General features: G+C 61.7%; 1 protein-coding gene across 3 annotated transcripts; it reads left to right on the forward strand.

Moving 5' to 3' along the window:
* Positions 1–6,722: 6,722 nt before the first annotated feature.
* Positions 6,723–12,920, forward strand: CERCAM (cerebral endothelial cell adhesion molecule). 3 transcript variants are annotated; one of them, XM_054284191.1, is made up of 13 exons: positions 6,723–6,866; positions 8,365–8,475; positions 8,657–8,774; positions 8,854–8,988; positions 9,077–9,281; positions 9,353–9,472; positions 9,582–9,658; positions 9,832–9,938; positions 10,043–10,175; positions 10,351–10,478; positions 10,555–10,758; positions 11,664–11,900; positions 12,547–12,920. In XM_054284191.1, exons 2-12 carry the CDS (start codon positions 8,402–8,404, stop codon positions 11,896–11,898), a joined length of 1,536 nt encoding a protein of 511 aa, XP_054140166.1. In that variant the 5' UTR covers positions 6,723–6,866; positions 8,365–8,401; the 3' UTR covers positions 11,899–11,900; positions 12,547–12,920. The 3 variants fall into 3 exon arrangements, with proteins under 3 accessions (XP_054140166.1, XP_054140168.1, XP_054140167.1); XM_054284193.1 differs by lacking the exon at positions 6,723–6,866 and adding an exon at positions 7,791–7,825; XM_054284192.1 differs by lacking the exon at positions 6,723–6,866 and having other exon boundaries at positions 7,844–8,475.
* The last annotated feature ends 386 nt before the right edge of the window (positions 12,921–13,306 follow it).

Consider the following 13,306-nt stretch of genomic DNA (forward strand, 5'->3'; position numbering starts at 1 on the left):
CACATCCCTGCCAGCGCTAGTAGCAATAAACCCACTTCCTACGAGTGTGAAAACCAAAAGAAAGCCAGCATTTAATAAAAAGAAAAAAGAGCAGCAGCAGCTGAAGGGCCCTGAGCTGGGTTGCAGCCATTGCCTGGGACTGGCACTCTTTGGGAAGCAGGAGCCATGCGAGGGAAGCCCCTGTCGCTGCTGCTCCGGGTGTTCTGGCATTGTTTTAGCCCCGGGCCTTTTAACTTGTTTTAATTCCTAACGCTTCCCACCACCCTTTTTTTTTTTTCCTTTTTTTTTTTTTTTAAGTCTCTTTCCCAAATCTCAGCCGAGTTAATGAAGTTATGTGATCCTATAAATGTTAATTGCCTAAACTTCTCTTCTCTCCCCCGTTTTTTTTTTTTTAGTTTTTTTTTCTTTTTTTCTTTTTTATCTCTCTCCTCCTTGCTGCTTTCTGCTCCACTTGTAATAAAGAAAATATCTTGGCTGGTCTTAGCCAGTTGCTTGGCAACCTCAATAGAAAAAAAGAGAACAGAATGTAACCAATCCCGAGACAACCGAAAGATTTTGGTGACATGTGACCTCTCGGAAAAGGGCAGCCTTAAACTGTCCCTTCTGTCCTTTGCTCTGGCCATTAGGGTCTCTTGCCCTCCTTCCCCCCCCCGGTTCCTTACACCAATAAATATGGATTAGTGAAATACTTTTTCCCACACTGATGAAAAGCCGGGATTGATCTTTCCACCTCCTTTATCTACCAACCTGACAAGTTTCTAAACAAAATTAAGAGGGAAGAGGCGAGAGGAGCCCTCGCAGGTTGCGCGGCCGGGGATGGATCCTGCCCCGCCGTGGGTTGGGGGGTCCCCGCGGGGCGCTGGCGCCGGGGCCGCTCTGCTCTGCTGGGGAGAGCCCCTCGCACGGCTCCAGCCAGTTAACAAATTAAAATGTAGCTCTTTTAACCCAAAATGGGGGAAAAAATAAAGCCCTGGCCGAGCCCTGCTCTCCCTCGATGGGCGCCAGGGTGTCCTGAGCAGACCCGTCCCGCTCCTCGCCGCGGAGCCCCAGCTCCGGGGAAGTTGTCTGCAAAATTCATCCTGGAAAAAAAAAAAAAAAACAACCAACAAACCCACAACATGATGTCATTGATGTCATTGGCTTTCTGGTGTAGCCCGCGGCGCCCCTCCACCTGCCGCGGGCGCTGCTTGGCCGGGACCTCGGCAGGAGCGGAGCCTCGGAGCGATGGTCCCAGCCGGGCACAGCCTGAGCGCTCGGGCATCGCTGCCGCCCTCCCGGCTCCCCCGGGCTCCGGGGCGGTCAATGCCTCTTTCACCAGCACTTCCCCACTTCCCCTAAAAGCATCACCTTGCCAGCTCCCTTCCTCCCGCCAGCTGCCAGGAAAAAAAAAAATTAGGGCAAGGACAGGGAGCGAGAGCAAAACCAATGAACTTGTTTCCAGCTTTTCCTTCGGATCAGCCGTCCAGCACCGGGAGAAAAACATTACTCCTGTGAAAAACCTCCCCTCTCCGTGCAGGCTCCCATCCCGCCGTCCCGGGGACACGCCGGACACTCGGTCTCAGCTCGGCAGCAGAAGACACCGTAAGTCGCCTACTTAAACAGTTTCCTGATTTGTTTTTGTTTTTGTTGTTTTTTTTTTGTGGGGCGGTTGTGCCACGGTTTAGGGGCTGAGACGCACGGGGATGGAGGAGGAGGGTGGGACAGGGGGCAGCTGCAAACAGGGGGGTTTGTGGGGGGCGCAGGCTGCGAGGTGCGGGCAGGGCGGGCACCGGGCAGGGTGGGCAGGATGGACACGGGGCAGGGCGGGCACCGGGCAGGGCGGGCACCGGGCAGGGCGGGCAGGATGGACACGGGGCAGGGCGGCACCGGGCAGGGCGGGCAGGATGGGCACGGGGCAGGGCGGGCACCGGGCAGGATGGACACCGGTGGTGCCCGTGCCGGCGGTGCTGGGTGCCGGCAGCCCCGGGGTGCACAAAGCCCCTTTGAGCTGCTCACAGAGGAGCTGCTGATCCCCGGCCGGCCCTCGGAACCGGAATGGGCGCTGCAGGGGAGGATGGAGCCCTGGGCACCCGGCAGGGCTGGCGGGGAGGGGAGCTCAGGGCTCTGGGTCTGGGACAGCTGCCCATGGGGGCCTGGCCCCATCTGACCCCCAAAACATGGGCTGGTCCCCGGGGAATGGGGAGCTGTGGGGAGCAGGGGATGCCCCAGCCATCCCACGTGGGGATGGGGACTCTCCCTCCGTCCCAGCACGGGGCACGGTGACACCCACGGAGCCACCGGGCTGCGCTCTCGGGGTGGCCGCGGGAAGGCTGCGGTACGGACTGGAGGGGCGGGTGGGACCAAATGGGACCCAGTGGCACCTGCTGGCACCCGGTGGGACCCGGTGGGATGCAATGGGACACAGAGGCACCCGGCAGGCCCTGGCAGCCCTGCTGCCGAGGCCGGCTGGCCAGGCACAATACCCCGGCCCCTCTCCTGAGCCGCCGCCGAAGCCCCTTTCCCAGCGCCGAGCGCCTTTGTCTCGCCTTTGTGATGGAAAGAGCCCCCCCCCTCCTAAATCACTGCCCTGACACCCCCATTGTCTCCTTCCCGGGGAGGTTTGAAGCTCCCCCCCCCTCGAGGTCAGGAATGTGGCCGGTTTCTATTGGGACGGAGGAGCGGGGCTGGGTGGGGGGCTGCGGGGTCACGCCGGCTCGGCGGGTCAGCCCGAAAACAAAACCTTTTGAAATACCTACTCTCCATCACTGCCAACATTGTCCCCTGCCAGCGGGGGCCTGGCACGGCCCCTCGACGCCTCCAGCCCGGCCGCTGCCCACCCCAGCGGTCAGCAGCTGGGGGGGACAGAAGGGCATTGTGCCGGAGGGGACAGCTTTGTTTGCGGTCACAGCTGCCCCGGGCTGGGACGGGACCGACCGTCAGCCCCACCGGGGTGAGAGGAGGGAGGGACGGAGGGGACGGTCAGTGCATTGCGGGGGGACCCGGTCCTGGGGTACCCCTCTGTCGCTGTCCCTCTGAGCTGTGGCACTGGGGGGACACGGGGCAGCTCCCTGCTGTCCCTCAGGGTGTGCAGCCTCTCCTAGCGCTGGTTTCCTGCCTCAGTTTCCCCGTGCTGTGGGAGGTGTCCCTGTGCCCACTGACAGGTGCCTGGGGTCCCTTTGATACCAGGGCGCTGCTGGCCCTGATGGCAGAAGGTGTGGTGCAGACCGGGGAGCAAAGGGACCATCCTGAGGCTGTGCCAGCTGTGCCACCCAGGAGGGGCAGGACTGGGCCACTGCAGGGCTTGGATGGGGCTCCAAGGGTGGCAGTGCCTTGCAGGTGGAGCAGAGCACAGATTCCATGAAGGACCCCCAGGAAGCCTTGGCACCCCCAGGATTTCACAGGAAATCCCACCAGGAATACCCCAGTGGGTCTCCCAGTGGGTTGGGGTTTGGGGGACGCTGGCAGTGTGTCCCTGCCCCATTTACAGGGCCACAAATCTCCCTTTCCCCACAGGCAGGATGAGAATGCTGCTCCCATCAGCTCCTCCAGCTCCTCTGGCACAGCCTCTCTTGGGTGGGCCAGAATCCCCCCGGGTGGCCAAAATCCCTCCCAGGATGGCCCAAATCCCCCCACCATGGCGGAAATTCCCCTGCATTTTTCTGTGTGGGAAGATCTGTGGGTTTTGCTCGCTGCAGAAGCAGCCTGGGAGGAGGAAAGTGGAGCAGAGCCCGTGGATGTGATGGGTTTAGCAGAGACCTGGAAGGAAAACGCAGCTGAGAGGGGAGCGCTGGCCTCCTGAGCTACCCAACAGCTGGGAGGTGGGGAAAACATCTGGAACAGCTGGAGTGGTGCAGGATGAGGGGCTTGCATTGCCAAGGGTGTGGTGGATTCACGGGCACTCCCTTGGCTCCAGAGTTCCCCCTGGACAGGGAGGGCTCTGTGCCTCAGTTTCCCCACAGGAAATAGGGCTGATGTTTTGAGGTTGGGTAAGCCAGGGGAGGTCTGGAGAAAGCATGTCTGGGGGGGAGAGCATCATTTGGGCAATGTCACAGCCTGGAAATGGAGACCTTTGGGAGTACCATGGACTTTGCACGGCCAGTTGGGTCCCCTGGATGTTTTTTCTTGTGAAAAAAGATGAATAATTTTTTTTGTTGCTGACCAAGGGACTTGCAGTGGCCTTGGCCATGAACACACACTGAATTTCTGCATTTATAGATACATATATATACACACATATCTTTATATATTTGCCTTTTGCAGCCAAGGTTGATCCTTTTAAAGCAGAAAAATAGGACCTTTGAGGAAACTGGAGCTTTTCAAAGCTTTGCTGAAAATCCTAGAAAATTTCAAGGAAGGGGTGGAGAGAGGTGGGAGGTAACCAAAATCTTCATCCCTGGGTCCAAGAGCAACTTTTTCCTGTAAAAAAAAGAAAACATACTCCTGTAAACTTTGTGCAGGGCTGCTCCTGCCTGGAGCCTTGGGGATGGAGGTGTTTTCCAGGCAGGATCCTTGCAGGCTGATGCTGGCTCTGTACTGCAGGTATCCCCATGAGTGCACGGAGCTGTGGGGTGTCCTGAGCCCCATGGGGACACCCTGGGCCCTGTGGGGACCTGCCAGCTGCCCTTCAGTCCCACTCCTGGGGCACAGGAGCTGTCACAGCCCAGTCATGGTGCACATGGAGATGCTGAGCCACAGCAGGGAGCTGGGTGGGTTGTCACCCTGAGGGGCACACAGCAGGAGCCCTGACAGGAATCTCCATGTCCCCCCTTCTCCCCGAGCTCACCCAGGGTTGTTTTTGCCCCAAACTGCCCATAAGGTGCCTCTTGGCCATCAGTGGGCTCTGAGGGTCCATTGTGAGCAGCCAGGATGTGAGGGGAAGGCAGATTGCAAAGGCAGGGATAATTCTGACCCCAGCAGAGCTTGGGAGGGCAGACACAGGGTGCTCTGTCCCTCTGCCACTCCCAGCCTGTCTGTGTGCAGCACATTTCACTGGCCCGTGCCTCAGTTTCCCTGTGTCACAGGTGCAGCCCCCCTTCCTCTGCCTGCTTTGGGGCTGAAGGGGCTGTGGGAAGGGCAGGGCCCCCCTCTCTTTGCTCTGGAACCCACGGCTGGGGAGTGTTGTGGGGGCTGTACAGGGCAGTGGGGCCGTGGCTGCGCTTGGCTGGCTGAGCTGTGTGGGGTGCCAGGGCAAGGGCAGGTCCAGCTGGGACCCTGAGGGACAATGCAGGGATGGAGGGATGTGGGGATATCAGGATGAAGAAGGGAAGGGATGCAGGGATGGAGGGATGAAGAGATGAAGAAGAAAAGGGGTGCAGGGATGAAGAAGAGCAGGGATGAAGGGACGGAGGGGTGAAGGGCTGGAGGGGTGTGGGGATCAGGGATACTGGGATGATGGAAAGCAGCGATGAAGAAAGGCAGGGAGAGAAGGTTATAGGGACGTGGGGATCGGATGCAGCTCGGGCCGAGCCCGGGCTCCCCGCCGAGGGCCGGGAGGGGGCAGCAGCGGCCGGGGCTGCGGGGGCGGTGCCGGGGGTGTCCCCGAGGGCCGGGGGGTGTCCCGGGGCATTCCCGCTCTCTGCCGCCCTCTCTCCCTCCCGGGCTGCGGGGCTGCCCCTCGTTCAGCCTCACGGGTGGGTCCCGACACGGACACGGGTGGGTCCGGCCCTGCTGGGCTCTCGGGCTCCCGTCCCTTCCCGCAGCTCCTCCATGGCTGGGAATTCCCGGCTGCGCTGGCGCCGAGCCCTTCCCGAAATACTTGTCCGAGCGGGGCTGTAAACAGCATTTTTCTCTCCTTGCAGTCGCTGCCGGGTCCTGTGAGTCCCCCGCCCTCTCTGCTGATTCTTTCAGGTGTTCTGGATTGTTCGCCTCCCGACCCCTCTGCTGCGCCCCGATGGAGCCCCGGGGGGACAGCAGCTGCCCGGGCACCCCTGACCCTGGCACGGGTGGGCACAGTTCGGCCTCGTGTGGCACCACCCGTGCCTCAGCAGGGCTCGGTGCCAGCGCAGTGAGAGGGGCCGGCATTGCTGTGGGGAGCGCGGAGTCACCGCCCGCCCTGCAGGACACGAGCACCCCAGGCCTGCGCTGCTCCGGGAGCTGACGGATGTATTTATGGATTGGGTGGAAAACCAGAAGGATTGGTCAAACATCCCACAGGCCCCGGGCCTGCCCCTGCCCGCGGCTCGGACACGTCGCAGACACGCCTGAGGGCCTGGGAATGGCCAGCCATGGGGACAGCCATGGGGACAGCCATGGGGACACGGCTCACAGGGGTGGGCTGCCCTGGTGAGGACGGCAGCCAGGAGCCCCACTCGCCATGCAAGCCCCCCTCAGCCACAAACCTCTCTGGCCGTGTTCCCTTCTCCATGAGCCCCCTGGCGATGCTGCCCCCGGCAACCCTTGGCCATATTGCCCCAAACCACACCCACCCCCATCCCATTGCCCACCCACCCAGGGCACCGTGGGGACTCGCCCGTGTGCCGTGGGGATGCCCTGGAGCATCCTCGGGAGGGGGTCCCGGGTGTCTCGCCCCCCAACATGGGCTCTGCGGGGCTCTGCACCGATATCGATTCTATTTAAGGCAGCCCGACCCAGCCCGGCCCCCGGGGCTCGCTGCGGCGGCGGGGCCGGGCCGGGGCCGGGGGCGGGGGGTGCGCTGAGCACGGCGGGTCCCAGCCCGCCCCTTCCCCGCCCGCCGCCTCCGCCATGGGCGCCGCGGGGCCGCTCTGCGCCCTCCTCCTGCTGCTGGGCACCGGCACCGGCACCGGCACCGGGCCGGCCCCACCGCGCCTGGTGCTCGCCCTCCTGGCCCGGAACGCGCAGCACTCGCTGCCGCACTGCCTGGGAGCCCTGGAGCGCCTGGACTATCCCGCGGGCAGCATCGCCCTGTGGTGAGGCTGCGGGACCCCGGGGAGCGGGCAGAGAGTGGCACGGGTCCTGGGGGAGAACAGGGCTGCGGGGAATGGGCATCGCGGGGGAGCGGGATGCTGCAGCCACAGGGACCGCGGGGAGCCCCGGGGAACGGGGATGGGGGGGGAAGGAGGGTCCGGGGATTAGGGGAGGCTGTGAGGGGAATGGAGAGCCGAGGATACCAGGGACCCGGAGGAAAACGCGGGAGAGTGGGGGAACTGGGGGCTCTTGGGTGCACAAAACAGATTCGAAGGAATGGGGAACTGCGGGGGAATGGGGATCTTTAGGGGGAATGGGGACCTTTAGGGGGCAGGGACCTTTGGGAGGAACAGGGACCCCGCTGGTGGCAGCGTCCCCAGCCCCACAATGCGAGGGGTGGCTCTGCCCCGTGTGTGGGACCCCGCGGGGCAGCGGGAGGGGCTCGGGCTGCCCCACGGTGCAGGGCTGGACCCCAACCTTTCCTCTGATGGAGCCGTGGGGCTGATGAGGGAGGGGACTCCCGGGCACAAGGGGATTCTGCATCACTGGGACAGGCGCTGCCTTCCCCCTCCCCGCAGGGCTCACCCTCGGGCCCCCTTTCCCAAATTCACCCCCAAGCCCCTTTACCGTGCCGGGGGTTGGCTGGAAGAGGAGTCTCCTGTCTCCTCGCCGCGCCACTGCCGTCTGTCGCCTGAACTTGTCGGAAACTTTTCTGCAGCTGCTTTGGCGGGGGATCCTGCAGGGCTGGGGCGGGGGTCGGCTGCCGGAAGGGGAAGGGGAAGGGGAAGGGGAAGGGGAAGGGGAAGGGGGGTCCTCACCGGGAGCCCCCGGCCGCAGGACCCTGCAGGGTGTTGCAAGAGCAGCCCGTGGAGCTGGGGGGACACAGATCCTGCCTTCTCCCCTCAATCTGTCAAATCCCCATGACACCAGTGCCTGGGGAATGTCCCGGGCTCTTTGACAGGTCGAGGAGTGTGGGAACTTGGGGTTTGGCCCAGTGCAAGGTGGGCTCAGCTCTGTCTGTGCTGCATTGTTCTGAGGACGGGTGGGAGAGTTGGGAAAGGTGATGGTGCCCAGCAAGGGAATATTCAGGAAGGGAGGTTTTTTGCTGTTGATTTTTTGCTGTTGAGTCCTTTCCTCTTGCTGCTGGAACAGTGGGATGCACAGGGGTACTGTGGGGTGCAGGGACAGGGGGACAAAGCAGCTGTGCTGCTGTGCTCATGGTGGGCAGCCACAAGGCTGGGGTGAGGAGAACACGTCCAGGGCTGCCACTGAGATGCAGGGTGGCAGCTGTGGAACAGCCAGGGTGGCGGTGGCACCAAGGAAGAAATTAGCAGTTAGTGTTCCCCCTCCTGCCTGCACAGCCTTGGTTCCTTCAAATTACACGTTACATTCCTAGCAAGTCTGTCATTGGCTCAGTCTTGTGGTCCCATGAGCATTTCTAGTGCAGGGTGAGGTCCTGGTTGAAGAGGACCCCCAGAGGCTGATGTCCCCTTACCCCAGGTGTGCAACAGACCACAACTCGGACAACACGACAGCAATGCTGCAGGAGTGGCTGGGGGCTGTGGGGCAGGACTATCACTCGGTGGCCTTGAAGGTGCAAGAGGAGCCCAGGTGAGGCTGGATGGGGGCAGGTGTGGGCTGGGGGGCTCCTGGAGCAGCATCAACCCTCCCTGGCCAGCGACCAGGAGGAGCTCAGCGGAGTGGGGCTGACTCAGCCTGCCGGCACCAACAGCCTGCACCGAGTTTGTGCATTCCCAGCGAGTGAGGTTAACCCCTGCCTCCCCCTGCCCAGCTCCTACCCTGACGAGCTTGGTCCCAAGCACTGGAGTGAAAAACGCTATGAAAACGTGATGAAGTTGAAGCAGGAAGCTCTCACCTATGCCCGGGAGCGGCAGGCAGACTACATCCTGGTAAGGGACTTGGGGCACTGGTGGCATGGGGGCTGAGGTGGGCTTCTCCATGTCTCCAGAACCTGTGCTGTCTCTGCAGTTCATGGACACTGACAGCATCCTGACCAACAACCAGACCCTCAAGTTCCTCATGGCGCAGAACAAGTCAGTGGTGGCCCCCATGCTGGACTCGCAGACCTTCTACTCCAACTTCTGGTGTGGCATCACACCCCAGGTGGGTCCCCAGAACGCCCTGGAGAATGAGACAGCCCCGTGGTGGAGGAGCTCTCTGCCATGGAGCACTGTGGGGTGTGATACTGCAGGGCTTCTATCGCCGCACACCCGACTACTTCCCCACCAAGAACCGGCAGCGCCGGGGCTGCTTCCGCGTGCCCATGGTCTACGCCACCTTCCTGATCGACCTGCGCAAGGAGGACACCTCACACCTGGCCTTCTACCCACCCCACCCCAACTACACCTGGGCCTTCGATGACATCATTGTCTTTGCCTACTCCTGCCAGGAGGCTGGTGAGGGTGATGGGGGTTTTGGGGGTGCAGGGGCTGGGGGGGTTGTGCTGCTCACCTGTCTCATCCGGCAGGTGTGGAGGTCCACGTGTGCAACCAGCATCACTTTGGTTACATCAATGTTCCTGTGAAGGCCCACCAGACGCTGGAGGATGATCATGCCAACTTTGTACATCTCACGCTGGAGGCCATGGGTGAGTGCCATGGGTGGAGAGGTCCTGGAGGCCTCCAGGTCCTGACAGGGCTGTCAGCCCCAGCTCCCAGCCAGGGGAATCTGGGCTCCACTGTCTCCTCTCTCCACAGTGGATGGTCCCCCCATGCAGCGCTCCAGGCACATTTCTCTCCTGCCCAGGCCGCTCACAAAAATGGGCTTTGATGAAGTAAGTGCTCAGTGGAGCTGCTTGTGTTCCCCTGTCCATCCCTCTGGTTGTGTCCATCTCTCTGACTGCATCTATCCATGACAAAGGCTGAGCCTCTGTCCCCATCCTGCAGTAGCCTGTGTGTCCCCCATGACAACATGTCTCATTGTTGGGGCTCTCCTCTTCCTCCCCAGATCTTCCTCATCAACCTGGTGCGGAGGCCAGACCGGCGGCAGCGAATGCTGGCATCCCTGCAGGAGCTGGAGATCATTCCACGGGTGGTGGATGCTGTGGATGGCAGGTGACCATGGGGGGACCACTCAGCCAGTCCCCTGGTGTCACCATGGGGAGGGGACAGTGAGTGTCTGGTGGGACACCTCACTGATGCAGCCCCTTGCCTTGCAGCACCCTCAACAGCAGTGACATCAAGGTGCTGGGTGTGGACTTGCTACCCGGGTACTACGATCCCTTCTCCGGCCGCACGCTCACCAAGGGTGAGGTCGGCTGCTTCCTCAGCCACTACAATATCTGGAAGGAGGTATGGGGCCACAGCAGCCACAGGGTCCCTAAGGGCCACCAGCAGTGGGCAGGGACCTGTGAGCATCACAGCTGTCTGGAGGACCTGGGGAGAAGGGGTGTCCTGCAGGGTCAGTGGCCCCACTATGGCCCAGAGCGGTGCTGGGATGGGCTGGCACCTCTGTCCCCTCTCCCAGATCGTGTCCCGGGGGTTGGAGAGGTCGGTGGTGTTCGAGGATGACGTGCGCTTCGAGGCTGCCTTCCCAGCACGGCTGCAGCGGCTGATGGACGAGCTGGAGCGGGCACAGCAGGACTGGGACCTCATGTAGGTGCTGGGGCCAGGGGGATGTGGGGTGGGGGGCCCCAAGGCTGGTTCTCATGGCTCCCTGGCCACCCCACAGCTACCTGGGGAGGAAGCAGGTGAACGACGAGGATGAGGCGCCTGTGGAAGGCGTGCGGAACCTGGTGGTGGCCGGGTACTCGTACTGGACGCTGGCCTACGCCATCTCCCACCACGGGGCACAGAAGCTGCTGGCCACCAAACCCCTCTCCAAAATGCTGCCTGTGGATGAGTATCTGCCCATCATGTATGACAAGCACCCCAAGTAAGGAGCAGATTGTGCAGGAGGGTGCTGGCCTGGCCATGCCAGTGTGGGACAATGTGTTTCTTCTCTGCCATCACCACCTCACCCAGCTCCCCCCTTGCAGGCGTTACTCATGCTGGAGAAAAACATCTGTAGCATGAGCTCATTCTCAGCTCGCCGCTGCCTGGCCTCTGGCTGCTGGAAAATGGCCCTCTGCCAGCATGGGGTGGGGGAATGGGAACGGAGCTGGGGCTTGGTGTGGGCCCTGCACAGGGTCTTGGCCCCATGGCAAGGGGCAGGGAGCAGCCCCCTGTACCCTAGTGCTGGGGGGCTGTGCGGTTTCCTGCCCCTGGTTGAGGGTCTCAGCCCCGATTTGGAGCCCTTTCATGCCCCTCTCTGGGGTGGGGGTCAGTGGAAAGGCTTTGTCTGGGGAGGGGGAGGCAATTTAGGGGGTGAGTGAGCACCAGTGGGTGGGTGGGTGGGTGTCCTGGGAGAGAAGGGATTGGGAAACCCAATGAGCAGGATGGAGAAAAACATGGATCGGGCATGTAAAAGGCAGGCTGGAGGTGAACGGAGGAACAGATTAGGGCTCTGGACATGCACCAGCAGCAGCTGGAAGCCCCCTGCTTTCAGGCATAACAGCACCAGACAGCTCTGTCTCAGGGCCAGCTGGATGCTGTGCCAGAGACCCACTCTGTGCCAAGAGCCGGCCCCAGCTGGTGGGGAGCCACAGGTCCTGTCCTCTCTGTAATCCCTCCACAGTCCCTGCCCAGCCCCGGCTCCATGCCTGCTACCCCACATCCCTCCCTATTCCTCCTGCATGGAGCCTTCCCTGGGTGGCTGATTTGATTTTCCCAGTGCTTTTCTCCTCTGTGTGCTCCTCTGTAAGCCAGTTTTTTCTCTTGGGTCTGTTCCCCTTTCCCCAGCGAGGATTACAAGCGGCACTTCTCGCCACGGGACTTGCTGGTGTTTTCAGCTCACCCCCTCCTGGTTTATCCCACTCACTACGCTGGGGACAGCAACTGGCTGAGTGACACTGAGACCTCCACCATCTGGGATGATGATGCCAAGAAGACTGACTGGGCTGGCTCACAAAAGACACTGAGGGACTCACGGGGCAGCGCTGGCCACCTCCGCTCCACGGCCCGTGACGAGCTCTGATGGTGAGCAAGGCTGTGAGACCCGGGCACAGGGGACATGGCAGCTGGGGAGTGTCTCTCTGCACATGCCATGTTCAGATGTGTCCCACATGCCTAGCTTGTTTTTGTCATGGGGCAGCAGCTCTCCCTGTCAGACTCAAAGCATTGGGAAACAGAGACCAGACTGTCTCTTCCAGGTGGGGAAAGGGGTGGGGACACAGATGTCCCATGTGGGGCTGCGCTGGGCTGGAGGGGATTTGGGGACAGGGCCCTCCATCCCCCTGAGTCCATGCTGCTCCCCAGCCCCTTGGGTGAGGAAGGGAGAATGCTCCTTTTCCTGCTGCAAAAGTGTGGAAAGAGCTGGGGCATCTCCCAGGGAACGTTTCAGCCCAGCACTGCTTGCTCCCCTCAGAAGTGGGTCTCCTTGGGGCTGTGGCCACGCAGGCAGGCAGGCGACCCACACTGGCTCAGCCCCAGGGCAGCATGGACACAGTTAATGCTGGCTCAGACTTTCCCTGCCTGAGGTTGCTTGTCCTGGCAGCAGAAGTGCCCTGGGAGCTGCCAGACCGGGGGAGGCTGGAACACAGCCCTCCCACTGCCTCACTGCAGGCGTGAACACGCTGGGGCTGCTCCTGCCGTGACCTCTGATGTCTGTGTCCGTGCCTCCTAGGGATGAGGGACTGTGATCCAGCTGGGAGCACCATGGGCAAGGACCTTTTACTGCCCTCTCCCACTCAGGAGATGCAGCTGCCCTGGACAGAGCCCCACAGGGTTCTTTGAACCTGCATGTGACAAATCCACCCGAGGCAGGATTTGCCCCAGGAAAGCCTTTCCCTGCCAAGTGGAGACCAGAGGAGCGCTGTGCTCCATCTCTGCTGAGGACACATCTCCAGGACAGTCCCAAGCGATGCCACCTCTGCCATCTCCACCAACCTGGACTTTGGGGAGTGGACTTTGGGCTGGCACACGTGGTGGCCTCCTGCCACTGACTGGACTCGTCCCTCGTGCCGTGCCTGGGTGGAAGCCCAGGGAGGATTAAAGCAGACTGACTGAGCTGGTGTGCTGGGTGCTGGCATTGCCCCAAGTTCCCGAGGGTCACCTCGGTGCTGCAGGGGTGAGGGTCTGGCAGTTCCCCCAGCTGGGAACTTTGGGAATAAAATCTGTAAGGGGGGAAGAGAGGGAAGGAGAGAGGTGGGGTGGGGAGGGGAGGAAGACTGAAGCTCACCCTTGGGGTCTGGGTGGGAAAGGTGGGTGGCATCTTCACGGAGCTCAGCTCTCCCCTGGAGTGTAGGTGATGGAGCAGCAGGTGGAGGCCTTGGTAGCAGACACCCAGAGAGATGTCTGAGACTACCAAGGGATTCAGGAAAGCCTAGTTTGGGGCAGGTTGAACAGCTACAGCAGGGACCTTTGGAAGGAAAACAACCAGCTGC

Source organism: Melozone crissalis, unplaced genomic scaffold, assembly GCF_028551555.1.
Source record: "Melozone crissalis strain CALT ecotype California unplaced genomic scaffold, PUWL_Pcris_2 ptg000041l_1, whole genome shotgun sequence".
NCBI lineage: Eukaryota > Metazoa > Chordata > Aves > Passeriformes > Passerellidae > Melozone > Melozone crissalis.